Raw genomic sequence first — 22,765 nt, forward strand, 5'->3', positions numbered from 1 at the left:
GACCAGAGCAGCCTAGTTATTCTTACCAGCCCTAGACATAGACATTATCATACTGATACCATATCTGTATTACACACACCTCTTTCAAAGGCACTGCGAATCTCATTCACTTGGACCTGTGAACCTGGAACACGGAATATACCCTCGTGCTGTAGACCTGAAAGACAGTATCAGAGGTCTGACAAATTGGACCCATCACTCTATGCACCATTGCTCCTCCTGCTTCCTTTGCCAGCCATGCCCTCTCCTACTTGACAGGTCCATGTTCCTGCATAGTCATCATAAATGGCCCTATCAATAAAGGAGAGGGAGGGGCTGGCAGAGGAAGGAGAAGGATCAAGGGTGCACAGAGTAACAAAGTCCGCCCTGGGTGCACTTAACAGCTAATTTGCATATGTATTAAACAGATCGCTAAGTGAAACGTATCATTACATTCAGCTGAGCTCGCCGTACAAGGCTCTGTGCCTGGTTTAACTGTAAATTTCCTGGCGATTGACACCCTTTAAGCATTACACAGTATAAGAGCTCATGCACACGACCGTATGCCCTCCGAGACATACGATCCGTGAGCGGGCTATATGTCCAGGAGCGGCATACATCGTGCGCACCGGAGCGCACAGCATCATAGGTTACTATGATACTGTGCGCATCGGGCCGCCCGCGGGACTATTATCCCACACTCATAATATCATATGTGCTCTCCCGTGCGCACGATGTATGCCGCCCCGGGACATATGGCCCGCTCACGGACCATATGTCTCGGAGGGCATACGGTCGTGTGCATGAGCCCTAAGGCTACATGTACACGACCGTATTTGTTTTTTGCCATCCGTTTTTTTTTTTCTTTTGCGGATCCATTGTAACAATGCCTAAAACAGACAAGAATAGGACATGTTTTATTTTTTTGGGCGGGGCTAAAGGAACAGACATACTGATGTGGACAGCACACTGTGTGCTGTCTGCATTTTTTGCGGACCTATTGAAATGTATGGGTCCGCATCCTATCCGCAAAAAAAACTGAACGGACACAGAAACAAACAACGTTCATGTGCATGTAGCCTAAAACTGTATAAAATACACAGTCTATTCTCTACTCACAACAAAAGCTAAATTTCAATAGTGCAATGCATTGTGGGAATTTGTATTCCTGAGCTCAGTTGTAAGGTCACATGATTGTAAAAAAGCAACAACTGTTTTATTTGACTTTGGATGTGAATGGAGAAGGAAATATGCTAAGCACTCCACCCCACTCAGGCTGTGAGATAAAGCCTTTGCTGATGGTTTCCACCTGACCTTATGCTACGAACTTCACTAAGACCAAAGGAAGGAAAAAAAGGCCTCACTGTCCCACAAGGAGACAGCAATACTATAGTGCCTTAAAGGGGTTGTCCTTTCTACAGTTTTAAAACCAGCACCTGGATCGGAATGCTTTTGTAACTGCATGCAATTAAAAATTTTGCCACTGAGTTGTTCACTAAAATGTATCTGTGAAGGGACCTGTTTTTCTTATTTCTCTGTCCACCTTGGTGAGGTGGACACACATCCTCAGTTCCATCCTTCAACTTCCTCCTGAGCTGTGACAGGGAGAAAGCTGCAGCAAAAGAGAGGTGGACGCACATGCTCAGATCCATCCTTTAACTGCTTCCTGAGCTGTTAGCGGGAGAAATGTGCAGCCAAAGGGACACCTCCCCCCTGAGGCAATCTAGCAGGGCAATGACTGGGGAGATCTCTGGATCCATGTGAGGTACGGGGCTGGTTCTAGCTTTGTTAGGAAGAGATTGTCATGTACTCTATGAGGTCTGATTTTCATTTTTTACATTAAACATAGGATAATCCCTTTAAGCAACTTTGCAAATGCTAAAGGGGGTAAATGAAGGGTCTTCGAGAAGTTTACCTACCGTGCAAGTTTATGAAACGGATACAGCTGGACACTACCCGTGGAATGGCTTCTCCCGAACTCTGGGTGGTCAAGACAATGGTCAAATGGTAAGTGCATTACACGAGAAGAAGGCAAGATGTCTACCTGTCTCTGTCCTACCGTTCTCTCCACTATATTGAGATTAGCTGTTTCTGATCATGCAGGGAACTATTACATGGGGTATAGCACCGATGAAGCCATGATGCCCACCATAGAGCTGGCTCCAATCAGTATTCTAATAGGGGCTATCCTATATACTTTACTATTCAACTGGCTGCAACATGAAGAAGACTTAGGAACTCTTAAAGGGAACCTGTCATCTGGATTTTGTGTGTAGAGCTGAGGACATGGGTTGCTAGATGGCCGCTAGTACATCCGCAATATCCAGTCCCCATAGCTCTGTGTGCTTTTATTGTGTAAAAAAACGATTTAATACATATGCAAATTACCCTGAGATGAGTCCTGTATGTGAAATGAGTCGGGGACAGGCGTCATCTAAAGTTAATTTGCATATGTATCAAATAGGTTTTTTTTACACAATAAAAGCACACAGAGCTATGGGGACTGGGTATTGCATATGTGCTAGCAGCCATCTAGCAACCCATGCCCTCAGCTCTATACATCAAATCCCAGTGACAGGTTCCCTTTAAAGAAGTCTTGGACATCATCAACCTCTGTGACAACTATCCCAGGAGAGTCAGTAGCCATAGAATATTTGGCCAAGGCCTCATTATCCAGTATGTGAACATAGAAGAGCCGTCACAGAGCTGATAATCTATAGAAGGGGCATCACTATGGAGCTTGAGGGCCATTAAAGGGATTTTCTGAGATATTTTAACTGATCGGTGAGGGATCACAGAAGCCACCGGTGCTCACAGTAGCGTTGCAGCCTACCCTCTGCTCACCAAGCACAGCGCCATACATTGTATAGTGGTTGTGCTTGATATTGCAGCTCTGCTAGGCCATGTGACTGATGAATGTGACGTCCAATGGCCTATGGAAAGCTGGAAAAGGCAGCGGCGCTACTGCAAGCTGTCTTCTAAAAGAGCTGATTAGTGGGGTCCCGGGTGTCAGAACCCCACAGATCAGATACTGATGGCCTATCCAGAGGGTAGGTCATTAGTTAAAATATCTCAGAAGACCCCTTTAAACTGTATACATTTCAATAAATGGTCAACCAGCAAACATGGCTGCCACTGACGGCTGACTTCGTAAGGACCTGTCAGCACCCTTGACATGTTTCAGTTCCCACTTGTATTATGCCTGGAACATTTTCTTTTAACTCTGTGTTGTGAGGTTCCTCTGTTATCCCTACTAGAAAATTATAAAAAATTATGAATCTATTAACAACTTATTGTCACCAGCTAGAAACGTGTGCCACACTGTGTAGAGAAAGACCCCTTCGACCAGGGGAACAGTAACACGCAGTTGTCAATTTAATGATATATTTCCAGGAGCAATAACGGAGGGACGGCACAATGGTTATGAGATAGATTTCTATTACATGGGGAATAAAAGTAGTTACTAAAATAGACATGTCAGGAAAGGGGACAGGTCCTCTTTGAAACAGCTTTTCTTTGCCGAGTCTTTAAAACGGGTGACCTATCCTCAGGACAGGTCATCAGTATCTGATCGACAGGGGTCCGACTCCCAGCACCGCTGCCAATCAGCTGTTTAAAGAGGTCAGCACGGTCCGGTTAGCAGCGCAGCCTCTTCCTTCGCCATGTGAGGTCACGTTCATTGGTCAGATGGCCTAGGTGCAGCTCAGTCCCATTCGAGTGGATGGGCATGAGCTGCAATACCAAGCACGGCCACTATACAAAGTACGGCGCTGTGCTTGGTAAGCTGCGAGGAGGCTGCTGCGCTCACTGGAGTGCAGTTGATCTGTGGGGGTTCTGGTTGTCGGACCCCCGCCAATCTGATATTGATGACCTACCCTGAGCTAGCAATCTGTTCATAACTTCTAGCAGGAATAATAATGGAATGACACATCATAGAGTCATAAGAACAAATGCTCCAGAATTGTTATTACATGGGGAATGCAAGTAGTTACTAAACAGACATGTCAGTGGTGGTGAGAGGTCCTTAATGACATTTTTTATACAACATTACGATAATTGTCCTTAAATTTTGCAACAAAAACTAGTGCTGAAGAATGCAAACAGACAAAGTACTGAAAGCCACGCATGAAGAGAAGAATGACTGAAATGTACCTGGGCACGGGACAGGTACCTCCGTCTCCTGCAAAGCAGAGCAGAAGGAGAAAACAAAAAAAAACAAAAAGAGGATTGATCTGTAAAGGGTTAACTGAAAGCAACAGCATTAGGTCAGACCCAGGTCATAGCGCAGGGGGGAGGGGGGGGCACTGGAGGGGAAATCCAGGAGTCAATATGAAGCTCACAGAAGATAGACAGAGGCTCAGGTATCAGCCCAAAAGCAAATCTAAGTCCAGAATACAGAAAAGTAAAGAAACTGAAAGTTTTGTAGAAGGAAAGTAGGAGACAGTTTCACACTCATTGTCTGCAAAAGCCCACCAAAACCATCAGTCCCCAATCTGAGGTCCTCCTGGCTACTTTTTTTAGATCTTGATATTCCCAGTACCTGTAGATGTCAAGATCTTCTCTGACAGCTGTATAAATACTTTGCAAGATCATACATACTGCGAAGGGATAAGGTGGACCATAACACCTCCATGAAGGCCATCAAGCTGGCCTTATCTAAGTAAAAACTATTGACAGCTATCACTACCGATCCTCCCAAATATGTGTATGCTTGGCCAGGCCAAGCAAGCATATGTAGTGAATGGGAAGAGAGACCTCTGGTGGTGGCTTTCCTCTCCAAGAAAATAAGGATCTGGCCGTTTAAATTCAAGAGTTGGGAGGGCCCATTCACATTAGATGGTTGGTTAATCCTGTTGAAATCCACAGGTTTGGCCAACATAGATCTACAGACGGAGAAGGCCAGAAGAGCCTTCAAGAGCTCTGCATCTGGGGAATACAGATTTTTTTTTTTTTTGAGAATATAGGGTCAGAGGATATCTAAATTCCTTCCTAAAAACATCTATATTTAACATCTAGTTAGAGAAAACAACTCTAAATATATGGCAAGATTCAGCTTCTTTACATGGCCACAGGGTGGGACTGCCCCACAAGAGTACCAGAGGATCCTCCGGTGGGCCCAATCTCTGACAATAATGGATCCCTAATAAAATAGGTCCTTAAGGGTCCTATATAAACAGATGGTGGGCCCTCTGAATCATTTCCTCTGGTGGGTCCAAGGGACTTTAGTCCAACACTGCATGGCTGCCATGTAGTGGCCATATGTATTGAGTTTTGGAGCATGTATTGTTATTCTACTTTCCCTACAAATTCAGATCCATAATCTTCCCTACAGTTTACAACCTTCGGCAGGCCCTACGATGAACATTATGCTACTAGAGAAAATAAGGAACACCAGGGTGACCTTAAGCTTTGTAGGGGGTTTATTCATCACCTCATTATATAAACGGGACTAGGGCCTATTACATAAAAGAAAAAGGGAAGTAGATAATGGACGGTCAAAGGGAACCAGAGACTGCACAGAGGAAGAGAATGATGGCCGAAAAGAGGGAAGGTTTTATCTAAATAAAAAAGACCAGATAGAGCAGCATTGACTAGAACCTATCACCAGCAAAGACTGAGAAGATATGAGTGTCTCTATGATGGTCAATCAACGCTCAGCTAGTGGGCACAACAACACCCACTTACAAGCCTGTTATGGTGCCAGTCATGGGGGCAGAAGCAGCAAGGCTCCTATGGTTTCATAGGAGTCAAAGCTTCAGTGATAAGAGTCATATGCTCCTCTAAGTTCTGCTTAAAGGGATTGACCAGAGTTATTAGGCTAGTTTCAGAAGAGCATATTCAGTCTGAGAAACACGCTCTGTATGGGAGCAGTATTTTCCCAGACTGAACATTGCTCCTGTGAAGTGAATGCACAGCATCAGAATGATTTATGTTGCTGTGAATTCTTCCCTGATTGTGAGTCTGCTGAGCTGTAGTCACGAAATACTATGACTACAGGTCAGTAGACCAGTGGTGAGACGCAAATTCACAACATCATAAATCACTATAATTCCAGGAAATACTGCTCCCACACGGAGACTCCCAGACTGAGTGGGCTCATCTGAATCTGGCCTAATACGACTGGGCAATCACTTAAAGCAGAAGTTAGAGGAACATATGACTGAAGGTTTGACTCCTATGAAACAGTTAGAACCGTAACAGAGCCCGTTTCCCGAACTGAATACACTCGTCTTAAATTTTTTAAATATGGATCAAAATAAAAAGAAGCCATAGTCACCCTTGCCAATCCCCCACCACTGCCATTCCTATGCTGCTTAGGTCACTGCTGCTCCTCACTTCCTGTTTCCAGAACATCACGCAGGAAATAGAAGGAAAGCCTTGCTCAGCCAATCACTGGTTGAGGCGGGTCACAGCTGCGGCCTGTGATTGGCTGAGCTGGCATCTTCAGGTACTTCCTATGTGTTGAGCCAGGAACAGGAAGTGGAGAGCAACAGGAACCAGAGCAGCATAGGAACGGCAAAGGTGAGGGATCCACAAGGGAGAGTAGGGCTTCTTTTTTATTTTTAACCCCACTGTGTTTTATATGTAAAAAATTGAATATTTCAGTTGGACTGGACAAAATGGTATCTAAATGTTAATAGCCTATTAGAGGGAGGGAGGAAATGTTATTACTTTAACTGGCTTTTCTACGGGGGCAGTACAACTGGCATTTTCATGGGGTTCTGTTTGGCACTAATCTGTTGGACACTATGGCTACTGCTGTTAGGGAGGCACTGTGACTAGCTATGTTATATGGTCACATTGGTGGGCAGTCATAAGGGAGGATAATGTCTACCACTGTTATGGGGGTACTGTGACAGAGACTGGTTTCGGGCAGAGTGGCTGGCGTAGTTATAGAGGCATAAAAAGACCACAATTAAATACAGAAATAAAGCACTGGAGGTAGTAACTGTGGAATAAGGCGACAGACAGGTTGTCAGACCATTTGCACCGGCAGAGAGAATCTTATGCAGCAAAGGCTTCTAGGATAAGCGGCACTGCAACGATTTCCCCATAGAGAACACAAGCCAGATCAGGAAGCAAAGAAAGGGGCAGCAGATATGGCGGGTACCTGCACAAATTCCTCCAAATTCCCGTTAAACAGTTTGTGGCTATACTGGGAGGACGGTCTCTGCCTTCTCGCCCTTTGGGATTTACTGTTGTTGGACTGCAGCCTGAAACCAACCGCGGGACATACAATTCACCCATTCACAAAACCTCGCTCCACGTTAATAACAAAATATAGGCTATAAACACACACCATATTGTGGATGTGATTACATAAAGATACAGATTTCATAAGACATGAGTAATACTTAAGATACAGAGTTCAGATCACAATTTTTTAAAATTTTCCTACAGCCTCCCGTTCCCCCGCTGTCAATATTTAAAAAGCCTCTGTCAGCATGGTCTTTTAACCAGAGACTTCTAGATTTTATTCTTTAGTTACAGTCATGTGAAAAAATTAGGACACCCTTTGAAAGCATGTGGTTTTTTGTAACATTTTTAATAAAAGGTTATTTCATCTCCGTTTCAACAATACAGAGAGATTAAAGTAATCCGACTAAACAAAGAAAACTGAAGAAAAGTCTTTTCAAGATCTTCTGTAAATGTCATTCTACAAAAATGCCTATTCTAACTGAGGAAAAAGATAGGACACCCTTGCCCCTAATAGCGAGTGTTACCTCCTTTGGCTGAAATAACTGCAGTGAGACGGTTCTTGTAGCCATCTACCAGTCTTCGACATCGGTCTGAGGAAATTTTACCCCACTCCTCAATGCAGAACTTTTTCAGCTGTGAGATGTTTGAGGGGTTTCTTGCACGTACAGCCCTTTTCAAGTCACCCCACAGCATCTCAATGGGATTCAAATCTGGACTTTGACTTGGCCATTCCAGGACTCTCCATTTCTTCTTTTTCAGCCAATCTTTGGTTGATTTACTAGTATGTTTTGGGTCATTGTCATGTTGCATGGTCCAGTTCCGCTTCAGCTTTAATTTTCTAACTGATGGTCTCACATGTTCTTCAAGCACCTTCTGATACACAGTAGAATTCATCGTGGATTCTATGATGGTGAGCTGACCAGGTCCTGCTGCAGCAAAGCAGCCCCAAACCATGACACTTCCACCTCCATGCTTCACAGTTGGTATGAGGTTCTTTTCTTGGAATGCTGTGTTTGGTTTACGCCAAACATGTCCTCTGCTGTTGTGTCCAAATAATTCAATTTTGGACTCATCTGTCCAAAGAACATTATTCCAGAAGTCCTGGTCTTTGTCAACTTTATCTCTGGCAAATGTCAGTCTGGCCTCGATGTTTCTCTTGGAAAGCAAAGGTTTCCTCCTTGCACACCTCCCATGCAAGTTAAACTTGTACAGTCTCTTTCTGATTGTAGAGGCATGTACTTCTACATCAACAGTAGCCAGAGCCTGCTGTAGTTCTCGAGATGACACTTTAGGGTTTTTGGAGACCTCTTTTAGCATCTTGCGGTCTGCTCTTGGGGTGAACTTGCTGGGGCGACCAGTCCTGGGCATGTTGGCAGTTGTTTTGAAAGCCCTCCACTTGTAGACTATCTTCCGGACAGTGGAATGGCTGATTTCAAAATCTTTTGAGATCTTTTTAAATCCCTTCCCAGACTCATAGGCTGCTACAATCTTTTTTCTGAAGTCCTCTGACAGCTCTTTTGCTCTCACCATGGTGCTCACTCTCACTTCAACAGTCAGGAGCACACCAAACTAAATGTCTGAGGTTTAAATAGGGCAAGCCTCATTCAACATGCAGAGTAACGATCTACTAATTATGTGCATCTGGTGTGATATACCTGTGTGAGATCTGAGCCAATTTAAGAGGGAATACATGTGAGGGTGTCCTATCTTTTTCCTCAGTTAGAATAGGCATTTTTGTAGAATGACATTTACTGAAGATCTTGAAAAGACTTTTCTTCAGTTTTCTTTGTTTAGTCGGATTACTTTAATCTCTCTGTATTGTTGAAACGGAGATGAAATAACCTTTTATTAAAAATGTTACAAAAAACCACATGCTTTCAAAGGGTGTCCTAATTTTTTCACATGACTGTATTTCTTTTCTCCCTCATTTAACCTATAAGAAAAAAAGACTATAGCCTTACTACCAGTATATTGAAAAATCAAGCTTTTCTATGCTTAGAAAGTTAATACATATTGCTAGTTTATTCACAGACACGATATATGGTTATAAAGACACTAGTAATATGTATTAGCTTTCTGAGTATAGAAAACATCCATTCTCAATATAGTAAGGCTATAGCCTTTTATTATGGGTTAAATGAGGGAGAAAAAAAGTTTCTCCTGGGATATCTACATGCAAGGCTGACCTCTTACCTTCGGGCTATAGTCTCATCATATTAAAAGAATTGATTTTCTGCACTTAGAAAGCTATTACATATTACTGAAGTCTTTATAATCATAAATTGTATCTGTGAATAAACCAGTAATTTGCATTAACTTTCTATGCATAGAAAACCTCTATTCTCAACATGGTAAGGCTACAGTAGGTATTGTATATGATATATATATGCTACAACACAGCTCTGCCCTCTGCATGCTGATGTCTATCCCAGTCAATCAAGAAGAGGAGGTAGTATGCAGACCACAGGGGTGTTACAAAAGAAGAGCTCCAAGGATTCAGCCCTGCCCCTTGGTGCTCCAAATTGCTAATTTGCACATGAATAAGTACTGCTGATACTAGTCCAAGATCATGGTGACAGATTCCTTTTAAAGTTTTATCAGATAAGGTAAAAAAACAAATAGTCACTGACTAGTGCCTAGTTTATGAAAGCGGATGCCCGGGATTAGAACAAAAGGGTCTGTTTTGTTTTTTTTTGGCCTGAAACAGCACCACTCTTGTCTACAGGTTGTGTCTGGTATTGCAACTCAGTCTCCAAATTGAATTTGAAAGCACTGCAATACCAGACACAACCTATATCCAGGAGAGGCGTTGTTTCTACTTTTTTTTTTTTTACATTTAAGTACAATTAATTAAGTACATTTAATTAAAAGCGCATGGAAAAAATAAAGCCAAGATGGACTTGAGCCTTAAAGAGGTAATATTGAGAACAACACTTATCCTCTATCCGTAGGGGATAAGTGCCTGACTGGTTGGGGGTTCGGCCCATGGATCACAAGACTGGGGGTCCTGTGTTCCCCTGTTTGACTGTAGAGGCAGCCACACAAGTCTGCTGCCGCTTCATTCTACTCTATGCAGGGCCGTCTTTAATGTCCCTGCACTTTCCACAGTGGCGCAACCGAGCGGCGCCCAGAAATAATAGTAAGTGCAGGGACATCCCCCATGTATGCCCTACATGTCCTGCTACTTAGTTAATAAAGTATGGATCCATGAATGCGGCAGCGGCACTTGTGTTCTCCCTCGTGCCCAGGGTCCAATCAATATTAAAGACGGCCCTGACTCTATGAGACTGCAAGAGTTAGCCAAATACACAGATTGGCTATCTCCGGCAGTCCCAAACAGTGGAATTGAGCAGTACTGGACATGCCCGACTGCCACTCTATTCAAACAGGAGGAACACGGGATGCCATTCCCATGAAAAGTGGAGGCCCCAGCAATCGAACCTACAACGTTCAGACACTTACATCCTATCGATAGTTGATGAGTTTTTTGTGGTAAATCCTTTTAAGATGCTCTTTCATGCCATATGACACAACTCTTCATAATAACAAGCAGGAGTATCTCCATTCACAGAATATTAGCTGCCATAAAGAGCCACCACCAGAGGGAGCCGAGTAGCTTTCAGCTATGCGCTGAATTTCATGATAAAACAGTATGCAACATGCTCTTAGGCTCCCCCTAGTGGTGGCTACAGGGAGGCAGAATTTATTTTTAAATTAAAGGGATTATTCAGATGTTTAAAATTGTTGGTCTATCAATATTAGACCAGTAGTGATCCAACCTATTCTATTCAGCTGGTTGAAGGGGCCAAAGCACTCTGGCAAGCCCTGCGGCCTCTCCATTATTTGTGTCGCTCCATATTGCACAACACCATTCTTTCTGTAGTGGCCATGTTGGGTATTACAGCTTTACCCCATACACCATTCACTTGAATAGGACAAAGCTGCAATACCAAATGAAAGCACCGCTATATGTGTACTGTGGCCTCTTCAAAGAGCTGATTGATAGGAGTGCAAGAGTCCGATGTCAGAGTTGGACCGATGGACTATCCTAATGATAGTGCATCAATTTTAAAATCGACAGTATATAACCCCTTTAACTTGGCGCTTTATCAAATGAAAAAAGCTCTAAACCAACATGAACATATATTTAAAAAAATTATCAGCGCCAAATGCTGGACCTAAAAATTACAATTTAAAGATGGTGATTTAGGTTAAAGCTCCGTTCACACTGGTGTTTAGGGTGCATTGGTCAGGTTTCCGTTGTCTCCTGATCGGTCATGAATTCTTTAAAAACTTAAGGGGGTATTCCGGTTCGAAAAAATTATTCTATTACTGTTAGATAACTATTCCGGGAAATAGGACCCCCATTGATCACGAGAACGAAGGCCACATACCCCATGGACCCCCCCTGAAATGGACAGAGTGACTGGTCAGTATGCTGGCTGCATTCCTTTCTATGGGAGTCCCGGAGATATCAGAGAGCTGTTCATTTTCGAACCGGTATACCCCTTTAAAGGGATTTTACAGGACTTCGATATTGCCGACGTATCCTCAGCTGTTTCGGTCAGGCACCAGAGATGCTACAGTGGACAAAAGGCTCCATCCACTATGGGAGCTGAGCTGCAGTCCCCCAGCATGGCCACTACACAGTCCGTCTGTATAGTTTCCGATGGCTCCATCCACTATGGGAGCTGAGCTGCAGTCCCCCAGCATAGCCACTACACAGTCCGTCCACTGTATAGTTTCCGATGCCTGACCGAAACAGCCAATTGGTGAGGGTTGAGGGTGTCGGACCCCCATGATCTGATATTGATGACCGATCCTGACTGAGGATAGGTCATCAATATCTAAGTTTCAGAAAACCCCTTTAATCGCTGACACCAGTGTGAACAGAGCCTAAAGGTTTTCAAGTTTTTTTTTCTATCATGCTGTTAGATTGATTTTTTTAATCATATTTTAAAGGGTATCATGGAACAGATTAGAAATCATTGGGAAAGCAAAGATGTTGGCGCGTGGTTTCGTGAAGGCATGTTATCTGATAGATTGCGCTTCCCCTTCCTCCTCAGTACCTCAATGTGAAGAACAAATGTGATACATACCCAGAGATGTTACTGTGTGACTCAGCAGCTGTGGAGGAAAATGGAAAAAGTGAGAAATGCAGAGTGTACAGAAATACGGCAACTTCCTCAGAGGTTTTCATATTCAATTTTGAATAACCCTTCTTATTAGAAATCCTCTTTAGTTTGCAGATCTGTAGACACAGAAGTCTAACGGGGGAAAACAGATTTTTTTAAAAAAAGGATTGCAAAAAATTTGGGGGAATAAAGTTAATTTTTTGGGCAGAGACAGCACCACTCTGGTCCATGGGCTGGGTCTGGTATTGCAGTTCAGTCCTATGGGGTGCATGGGGTGAAACTGCAATACCAGACACAACTTACGGACAAGAATGGTGCCGTTTTACATACAGGGGAGGAAAATGTTAAAATTATGGCCCCCTCCAGGTGATGTTCATAACCTGTTATAATGGTATACGGGCCAAGGCGTTCCTTGGCTGCAGTTGTTGAGTTACTTGTGTAAAGGGGGAACTTTGCATAAATTCACATGGTTTATGAGAAGGGATAATGGGCCCATGTACCCCATCCCTATGGAAGCTACTTATGGACTAAATTAACGAATAGGCACTTCCTTACCTTTTCAATCCTCTAGTACCCTAGCACCAACTTCCCAGTAGACCTCTGGCAGTGATGATATGCCATACCAATACATGACTGTCAATCACTGGCCACAGCAGTCATGTGCCATATATACTTCATCAATGTATTTGGTAAAGTACTGGAGAGGGTTTATTCAGATTTTATTCATGGTCTGGATTTTTATTTTTTTTGGATGGTAGGTAGGATTGGTAGAGGGGCCTGCCATTCCATTCCACTCCAGTACAGCCATTCCCCCTAGCCTAAGGTGTTCTCAGGTGTAGTCTACTGGGGAATAAATAGAAGCTGGTAGACCTGTCTCCTCTCAAAGCCTGATCCCTTTGTGATTTGTACCTAGCTGAGGTAGATATACTGTTTATTATGTGCCCAGATGGCTAAGGTCTTTGATTTGTGTTTATTTTTGGTGCTGTGGCTTCACCCAAGTGACCACACAACTTGATTGTCCTAGGGTCTGATGGATGCTAAATAAACCAAAACGGACTTTCAAAACTGCTCAGTCAAGTGAAATCGGTCACCGCTGGTCCTGTTCACACATGTAGATCCCTACAATACTTACATCACTACTGCCGCTAGTAATTGGCTCTAGCAGTCACGTGTCAGTATGACATGTTATCTTTTCCTAGGAAAGCTGGCTGTAGCCTACTCCTGAAGTCACACTCGCTTCCATCTGTCTCTCGCTTCTTGATAACATACATTTGGTAGGTACGGGATAGATGGAAAGGAGTAGGACTGCAGGATCAGACTACACTAGGTTTGTTTGTAGTCTGTAACCATGGAGACACAAGGGCCTGTAGAGAAGCTGTAGACACAAAACAGTAGGATATCTCTAATACTTACTCTTTTCATAGTTCCTTCATATTTTTTATATGCATTAGAGCAGGCATGTCCAAAGTGCGGCCCTCCAGCTGTTGCAAAACTACAACTCCCAGCATGCCCTAATAGCTGTAAGCTATCCAGGCATGCTGGGAGTTGTAGTTTTGCAACAGCTGGAGGGCCGCACTTTGGACATGCCTGCATTAGAGTAAAAAAGTTGGAAAAGTGGACATACCCAGCAAAGCTGTATTGCGCACAGTATACTTGCCTTTATCTATGGCCTCCTTCAGGCGGTCTCGCTTTGCTTGTAATTTACATATAGTGCTTCTCCCTGCTAGATACTTCTGCAATTTCTAAAACAGAGAAGGAAACTACAAGTAAGCAATTATCAGCCCCCACCATAAATGGTATTATTGTAACTGTAGGACCAGCGACAAGAAGTCCTACAAAATAAGTGAACCTAATAGATGAATGCTGATAAAATATGTTTACGGCCTTACCCGCTTATTTCCTGTAGTGCCCTGGAGAAAGGGTAGTTTGGACTATTGACGTTTGGGGACATTTGCCCATATTGCTACTAAGCAAACAAAAATCAACTCACTACTTTATTGCACTTTGAAGGGTTAACTTTCTCTGTGATTTATGCCGTTCTATACACTTATACTGTTTTATATTGTTGAACTGCATTTTATGATTATTGTAATATAGCCTGTTCATTTGCACTGTTATTGCACTATATCTGCACTGCACTGGAAAAGGTTGATGCACAGCCAGCTAATACTGAGAGACTTTGGGACTTTCTACCTATGCACTGAGAAGTTAGAAATCTTTCACAGTTATATAAGGGACTATTTCGGCTGTCAGGTTTAGCTCTGTTGTTTACGTCTGAAGACTTGTTTATGTCTGTAAAATTTTCTTAGTCATTCCCGTACACTTGTATTGAAACTCTATATAAGTCTACGACAGACTGAAATTGCAACAGTTTTTCTGTTTAGGCTTTGATTCTCCACTCCATCCCTCGCACTAGAAGATTCTAGTTCAGTTAGAAAGTTTATATAAGGAGAGCAGTTAGAACCCCTAATTGTCTGCAGATATGTAACACCCCAGAGTTGTGTTACGACACTCCTCTACCCCACTACTATCTGTTAAGAGCCTTTACCTCGTCATCTAATATGATTTTACATTATGTAATTCATAAATGTGCATAAACCATGTTAAATTCCACTAATGTTGTAATTTTCCATGTTTACCAGCAGGTGGCAGCAATGGCTTGGTAAGGAGTTAGTTACAGTTTAGTATTTCTAAGCTGGAATAGTTCATTCCAGCTTAGCTCCCCCTCTGTGAAGGTGTGGACTATTCCTACAGCCTACACCCTGGATGGAGAAGGAAGTTAGTGAGGAGTGCAGGCCACCCCCTGCTAGGGGTAAAATGTGCATGTTAGGAGCTCCCAGATATAGGGAAGAAAGCCAGGACCAAGTCTCGTGCTGAGACATTGATCACAATCCCTAGCCTGAGCCCTGCAGCCTCAGCTGGATGAAGCAAGCAGACAACCTCCAGTTCCAGAAAGAAAGCATACCCTGAGACGATAACTGAGTAAAGTCCAGAGACCCAGGAGAAGCCATATTCCTTCTCAGCTAGTCAGTCCCCATACATCAGAAGATATAAAGTAGTGCAGAAGCCAAATTCCTGCCACAGTATAGCGCTAACAAAGCAGACGTCCTTTCCTGCAAGCTCCAGGTTGATAAAGCAGAAGATTTCATTCCTGTCAACCATTGCTGAAAACCTGCTGGGACCTAAGACCAAAGCTGTACCTTGCTTGGATGAAAGTTACCCTCAGTAAAGACGAGTTTGAACTTTACCAAAGGTCTGGATCTCAATTTCTGCTGCAAAATCCCTCTATTACTCCTCCTACCACTACACTCCATTTTATTGCAAGTGAGCCAGGAGCCAGGAGTCCAGCCGTACCCAGGTAGGAGACACCGTTGACACCATTATCATCACCATACAGAGACATTATAGGCAACCACACCACTCTGGCATTCCTAACCTGGAACGTGAGTTATAACACCTTTGAAGGGCCCTGTGATAGTACCCTGCGCACGCTGCAATTGGCGTCACAAACAAACAGACTATTATCTACACCTGACACAGACATTGCATAATTTAGCGTCAGTGTGTATAACCCCTATCTGCAATGGCCAGGATAGGGGTTATACACACTGACGCTAAATTATGCAATGTCTGGGTCAGGTGTAGATAATAGTCTGTTTGTTTGTGACGCCAATTGCAGCCAGTGTTTCATAGAAGAGACTCATGCCAGACTGCATGAGTGACCAGAAGAAGACGCTTCGATGGGCAAACTCTGCCATGGACCCTTGGTCACCAGCCCTTTGACCAGCGGGCCAGAGAGCCACAGACACTGGGGGCCAACAGCCCTTTAGCCCAGGTACTAGCCTTCTGAGAAAAAAAAAAAAGAGAGTGACAGCTAGCTCAGGCCTTTCCTCAGCACGGACCCTTCTTCTGCTAGGCAGGAGACTTGAGAAGCTCAGTGCCTTGCCTGTATTGTTTTGCACTTGAGTTTCTCCAGTAAAGAAGCACACTGGTTTACTGCAGATCCTGACTCTCTGGACGTATTGCCCCCTGGCGTGTACCACGCCTTACCATCCCTTCCAGAGGGCAGCAACACGTGTTAACTTCCCGACAAGGCCTGGGGGACCCAGCGTAGCATTGAGGCAACCTTAAACCTAGCCACTGCATTTCTACCTAACTGTGGGATATTATCATTATTTCATTTTTGAGTTTCATTTTTGCATAACAAGTGGAATTTTTAATGGGCCCACGTCAGGGTACATTCCTTTTTTTTTTTGGAGAGGAGGGGTGAACAATCCTGGCATTTCTATCAAGTCCTATCATGGTTCGCATTGTGGACAAAAAGTAATTTTTTTTACTTTTTTTTTTTTTTTTACTATGAATAAAGCTTTGATAAAACATTTTAATACCTTTTTTTCTTTTTTTTTTTTACAATTTCTTTAATCCTACTTTGACCAATCCTACTTGACATCTATAATACACTACAATACTTCTGTATTGCAGTGTATTATGTCTGTCACCTATTATACTGACAGGCAGCCTATTAGGCCCTGAGGATATTGCATCAATATCAAAATCCTGGACAACCCCTAATCATATCAGTCAATGGCAGACCACCGGACCTACATTGGGTCTCCAGCTGCCATGGCAATCCATCAGCACCTCGAAAATGCATTGCAGGGGTGCTGATGAGCATTCAGAGAGTGTCCCTCCCTCTATAAAACCAATTAGGTGCCAAGGCCACTATTGATCATGGCATCTAAAGGTTTAAACAGCAAGGATCGGAGGTTCTTCTAAACCTGGCTGCTACACCAAAAGCTTAATTGTCATTAGACAGCCAAGCACCCACTCCAGCTGACATGGGAAACCTGTGGGGCACTTATTCTAGAGCGCTGTCAATACCCAGTAATCTAAAATAAGGCCACCATAAAAGGGTTGCCAGTGATTGTTAAGGGGTTAATTGGTTGTCCGTGTAATCCACTGATGTGCCAGGCTTTTCAGGGGAAAGGAGGCACTCTTTAAAACCCTCTCCCCATTCAGTCTAACAATTGAAGGTCCTGAATAGGGGATACTCCTCTAATAACCCACAATTCACTAATAAGGTGTTTGAAATGGGTTTTCTAAACCAGACAACCCCTCTAAAGAAACTACAAGCACAACTAGTGTCAATATTCCTGATTTTCTTCTTTTCTGATGGCATTATTTAAAGAGCTTACTGCTGTTGGAAGAAGACCTGTAATTACTAGTGACAGCCCATTGTGCTATAGTAAAGAATGGTCCATTAGCATGGTGAATGGAACCTCGGAAAGATGGCCAGAGAATGAGAATATCTTGAATGGTGGTATTGTTGAGCATCTTTGAATAGTCATTTGTCTAATTCTTCCTGCACATCCATTGAGGGCCTTCATAATTTAAAATCCACATTTTTTCTACGGGGTCCTCACATTTCTTTTCCCACCCTCATCAGAACAAACCCCATATCCTCCAACCTATTCCCTTCTCACTGTAACATGGAAGGTCTCCGTGTCTTGCTGGTTTGCCCGTCTCTTGGCTGTGCTTGTCTTACTGCTGGTGTCTGATCCTGTGGATTTTAAGGACTCGGTCGACTGGCTGGACTGAAATGCGTCGGACAAGTCAAAGTCATCAGATCCAATGAGGTCTAGTAGGGACTGGAGAGTAGCTTTAAGAGTCTTGTTCACCTGCAAAAAAAGGGGGTTGAGAACTTTTACATCCAGATAGCTGGTATGAGAATATGATTCCTGAGATTGGGGGAAGGTTGTATAAATGTTGGGGTGTTTTCAATGCCAAAGTGGGAATACTGATGTTTTTGGGGGTTCTCCAACATTTGAAATAAACTTGAATAAAAATGATCGCTTCTACTGTAGATGAATCTAAAAAAAATGGGAAACTCAGATTTGGCTTGAGACTGGATGACCCAATCTCGATAAACAAAGTCTCCACAAGTTTGGTAGGTCTCCACAAGTTTGGTAGTGAAGAGATCTCACATTTTTCACCATGCCTAGACCCACCTCATCTTGCTCTGCAGCTACAATATGCATGATGTATGACAGATGTGAATGAGCATTTTATTATGCATGGAATATAGCTACAGGAGACATGGTTATGGCACACAGCCTGTGCAACCCTACTCAGTAATGCTGTATGTTATGTCGAAGGCTGTGTTCACACTTGCTTCAAGGATTCCATTTATAATGGAAATCCTACACAATGCTGGATCCATTACATTATGGATACCAACAGCAGTCAATGGACTCCATGTCCTGGTGGACACCTGACCATATGGGGAGGGTGTACAGGGACTGTGGGTCCCCCTTCCCCTTTTCCTAGGTCCCCTATCCTTGTTATAGGGCCCCATTCGTTTGGGTTAAGGTTCTGGGGCGTTGGGGGTTAATGGTTGCATCCTGCCGGCAGGAAGGGGCGTGCTGCTGAGTGCCCCTTTATAAGGCTCTGCGTCCCCTCCCTCTTCCTCTTTGCAGAAGCGCTGTGTCCCTCCCTCCCTCCCTATTGTTTGGATACGAGGTTTCTGTTGGTGGGTTTTTTGGTCATGTAGGTCTTGTTAATTGGGGCATCCTATTAAGTCACAGCTGGCGGCTGGTAAACAGAAGTTGGTTACTGAGCAGGTGAACTGGCGTCATCCGCCCGCTGGGAGCCCAGCGGCTGGCGGATCGCATGGGCTCAGCTATGGTTATGCCGTTTAAAGAATTAGCTGTGGCCGACTACCACCCAACAAAATTGTTAAATAAAAGTTATAAACGTGACAAGGTTGTCTGTGTTATTTGTGGTGGGAGGGCATGTTGGGGCCAAGGGTTAGATGGTTCCCTCACCCCCCTTCTCCTTTCCTGAAAGTGACTACCAACAGTCTTACACTGGTGTTCTATTGAGATGTTCCTAGCTCTTTGATGAAAAAAGAGTGTCTCAGACAGCACTATTATGCCCTTCAAATCTGATGCAGTTTGCAGTGGAGGCTCTGAACATAACCTCTGACCAGACATGACCTGTACCTTAATGCATGTGGACCTCAAGTAAGGAAGACTTTAGAGAAGAAGGGAAGAGCTAAGAGAAGGTCCAGTGAAAGCACTTCAAGCTGTATTTTGGCCATAGTCATGTTCTGCTCAAGGTTTATACAGGCAGTGGCACAATGACTCTTGTGGGTTTCAAAAGTCCCATTTTGAAGGCGACATTGTATGTGTTGCTTTTACTGAAGTCTACGATGGTCAGCCCCACAAAATAAATCCAAAATCCATACACATGCAAACCAATCTGTATACAGACTACAGTATATACTGTGCAAAGAAGGTGCTACATACCTCTTCAGTTTCTAGATGCTCCCTTTCCAGCCTGGACTGAATATGTTGAAATCTGGTGATTAGTTCCTGGTGAAAAAGTGGCTCAGATCGGACCTCCAACACCTGAAGGAGGAGACCACAACATATGTATTTTTTAAATGGGTTATCATATCATTTCAATAGTCCTAAAAGGCTGTTAAAGGCATATTCCAGTACAGAAACAAAGCGGTCCTATCACCTTCAAATGGTTCAGAAGGTCCCATGCTCTGCTTCACTTTCTGTTGACTTCCTGACAAAGCAGGAAATGGCTGGGAATGCCTTCTGTGTGCACCGGGGATCCGGGCACCATTGAAAAGGCAATCACAGGAATCACAAGGTGAATGTAGGCTGTTTAGTTTCACCTTTTTATATAAGAATACCTGTTTTAACAGCTATTGTAATGAAATTTACAGTATTCCTAGTATGAAAAATATATATTTTTTTAATTTATTTTGTGTGCTCCTCTTGGTGCCACTCTGGAAAGAATTAGTCTCCTCCCCCCTCTAACAGTTCACAATATAGTCCCCTCTTACTTTCCCTCAAGGATGAGTCTTCTCAGCAGGGCCGGCGTCAGCACCCGGCATACCTGGGCAAGTTCCGGACCCCACTGCTCCTGGGGGGTCCACTGAGCTGCTATGAGCGCTTCCATCAATAAAGATTGCTGGAGCACAGGGAGCTGCAGTTATTTCATTCACTAACCTCAGCTCCAGGAGTGTAGCTATTGTGGAAGGGCAGAAGGGGCCCGGGAGCAGTAGCAGGGCCGCAGCGTCAGCCTGGAGCAAGGAGCATCAACAGCATGCAGAGGCCGGCTGCTTCTGTCCCCCTTACAAGCTCCTGTGCTGTGGAGCTTCAGACATGCCCTCTCTTCACTCTGTTCAGCAGAGCAGGACATCTTGCCTGAGAAGCATCAGACATGCCCCCCTACACAGGACCTGCTGCCTGAGGAGGAGAGAGACCGCAGGGCCGGAGCAGCAGTGTGAAGACAGTCTGTGAGTGAGTCTGCACTGTGACTGTCTCTTCTCTGTGGGACGGCAGGTGGGGTGGGGTCTTCAGGGAACTCTTCAAGCTGCTGCTGGATGCTGTAGACCAGCAGCTTCATGCTATGTAGTTGTTTTACTGCCTCATTAAGCAGTTTGCCTCCATGACACCTACCCCCCCCCCCCACATATCCTGTCCTGTCTCATCCTCATGGAGCCCCTGCTGTCTCCTTTCCTCCCTCATGTATCCAGAGCTCCTGTTCCATCCTCCTATCTCCTATTGCTGCCCCTACTTCTTGTATGAATCTCCCTCAGAGCACCTTCCACCTACCTGCTGTGTGCCCCCCTCCTGTCCATCCAGGGCCCCGGGTCCCTGTCTCAGTCTTCTGCCTCTCATTATGGTAGTGTGTAAACTGCATGCACCATAAGGACCTTCTACTGTCACAGGGTCATGTGACTGTGCCCCCCACCCCGTACTGTGCCCCCTTACCATACCCTGTACAGTGCCCCTCATCACTCTATGTATTGTGCCCTCTTATACCCTTTTATCCAGTTACTGTATGGAGGTTTTATCCGATCACTGTATGAAAGTATCCAGTCAATGTATAGCGGTGGTATCCATAACTGTATCCCCTTTCCTGCCCACGCCACCTTTTTTAGACCTGGCACGAGTGGGGAAAAGTTGCAGATTGCGGCGCAAAGGACCTTTGCGGCACAATCTTTGCCAGAAATACGCCTAATATAGGCAAATTTCCACTAGTGGTCATTATACTGTATGGGGGTCATTATATGATGTGGGAGCCGGGGATACATGAAAATGTAAAGAAATGCCACAAGGTGGGCCCACTCAGATTTATTGCCCAAAGGCTCACATGAACCTGGAGCCGACCCTGCTTCTCAGCCTGGGAAAATGAGAATGCATGTCCACCAGCACTCAGCTAATAGGTGGACGTGTACATTGCTATACATGTTAAACACCAGGACCAGGACACTTCACGTGATGATGTTCTTTTTTTTAACAGCATGTGCATGGCAAAAGTTAATAATTTGCTATGATTTATACAATGAATGTGATTTATTTATTTTTATGGTGGGACAACATCTTTTATTCAAGTAAGTCTTGACAGCCAGGAGAAAAGCAGGCTCCATACCTCATCACCCTCATGGGGCTGGAATTCAAATCGAGCAGGAGGACAGAAGGCATCACCCCGCATCTCCATCATCTTGTTTTTGTCTGCCTGTGCATCTAAGTTATCAACTGCCCCTTCAATAGCCTGAAGACCTTGCTGTCGAGAGGCTTGGACTCGTTCCTCAGCCTGCAGGAACACTCGCAACGTCTTCCCCAGAGACAGATGAAAGCCAAGATCGCAACACTGTACAAGAAAACACAGAAAGGTGCACATTACCAGGGTGCAGGAACAATGGCCAAGAATGAAGGTGAGCACAGGAGAAGCCACTTACATCGATGAGGTCGCTGATGTCATTAATAAAGTAGTTATTGAGGTTGGTGTTCACTGTGTTCAAGTTGATAAGATATTCATTTCGGGCCTTTGTGCATTTTTGACTGTTCTCAAGATACTTTTTTAATCTCTGGAAAAAAACAGTTGGCAATTTAAAGGGTTTGTCTAGTTTAGAAACTACCTTCCATGAAAGACCATTCTGACCTGTATGATTTACCCTGGGCAGTAGAGCAACTACAAAGAGCACCTCTCTTTGTAGGAACCAGCACATCTATACATTACATGGACAGCCACATTGGTGTCTATGGGAACAAAGCAATTCTTAATTTTGGCCATGTCAATGTCTTAAAGAACTTGAGGGCAGGGATGCTTTTGTCAGGACCTGTCAACAACCTATGTGGCAGCAACCTAATATCTTCCATGGAAGAGCTTGGCTATATTCCCTTGTCAAATCCCAAGACTTGTAGGAAAGTCAGATTTTGACTCAGAAAACCACGTCCAAGAGGTGGTGCTGGTGAGATGGTTCTCTTCCTTGGGAGATACCTCTTTGCATATTTGTTTCCGATGGAGCATTGCCAATAAGTCTCTATACAGGACTGGTCTCTTTAAGGAGATTTGGCACCCTGCCTAAGCCCCTTCCCTAATGAAATAAGCACGTGTGCTCGGCCAAGCAGAGTGTGCATATCTAT

At 44.1% G+C, this 22,765-nt stretch overlaps 1 protein-coding gene across 1 annotated transcript in view; it reads right to left on the reverse strand.

Moving 5' to 3' along the window:
- Positions 1 to 22,765, reverse strand: part of ARHGAP4 (Rho GTPase activating protein 4) — a 75,863-nt gene that overhangs the window by 11,964 nt on the left and 41,134 nt on the right. Inside the window, exons 6-14 of the mRNA XM_044268592.1 lie at positions 22,078 to 22,206; positions 21,768 to 21,989; positions 19,622 to 19,723; positions 17,798 to 17,992; positions 13,972 to 14,056; positions 12,279 to 12,306; positions 7,091 to 7,193; positions 1,899 to 1,959; positions 80 to 157 (exon numbers count right to left, since the gene is read on the reverse strand). Coding sequence (XP_044124527.1) covers positions 80 to 157; positions 1,899 to 1,959; positions 7,091 to 7,193; positions 12,279 to 12,306; positions 13,972 to 14,056; positions 17,798 to 17,992; positions 19,622 to 19,723; positions 21,768 to 21,989; positions 22,078 to 22,206 — 1,003 coding nt within the window. The remainder of the gene's footprint in view (positions 1 to 79; positions 158 to 1,898; positions 1,960 to 7,090; positions 7,194 to 12,278; positions 12,307 to 13,971; positions 14,057 to 17,797; positions 17,993 to 19,621; positions 19,724 to 21,767; positions 21,990 to 22,077; positions 22,207 to 22,765) is intronic.

The sequence above is a fragment of the Bufo gargarizans genome, chromosome 9 (assembly GCF_014858855.1).
Source record: "Bufo gargarizans isolate SCDJY-AF-19 chromosome 9, ASM1485885v1, whole genome shotgun sequence".
NCBI lineage: Eukaryota > Metazoa > Chordata > Amphibia > Anura > Bufonidae > Bufo > Bufo gargarizans.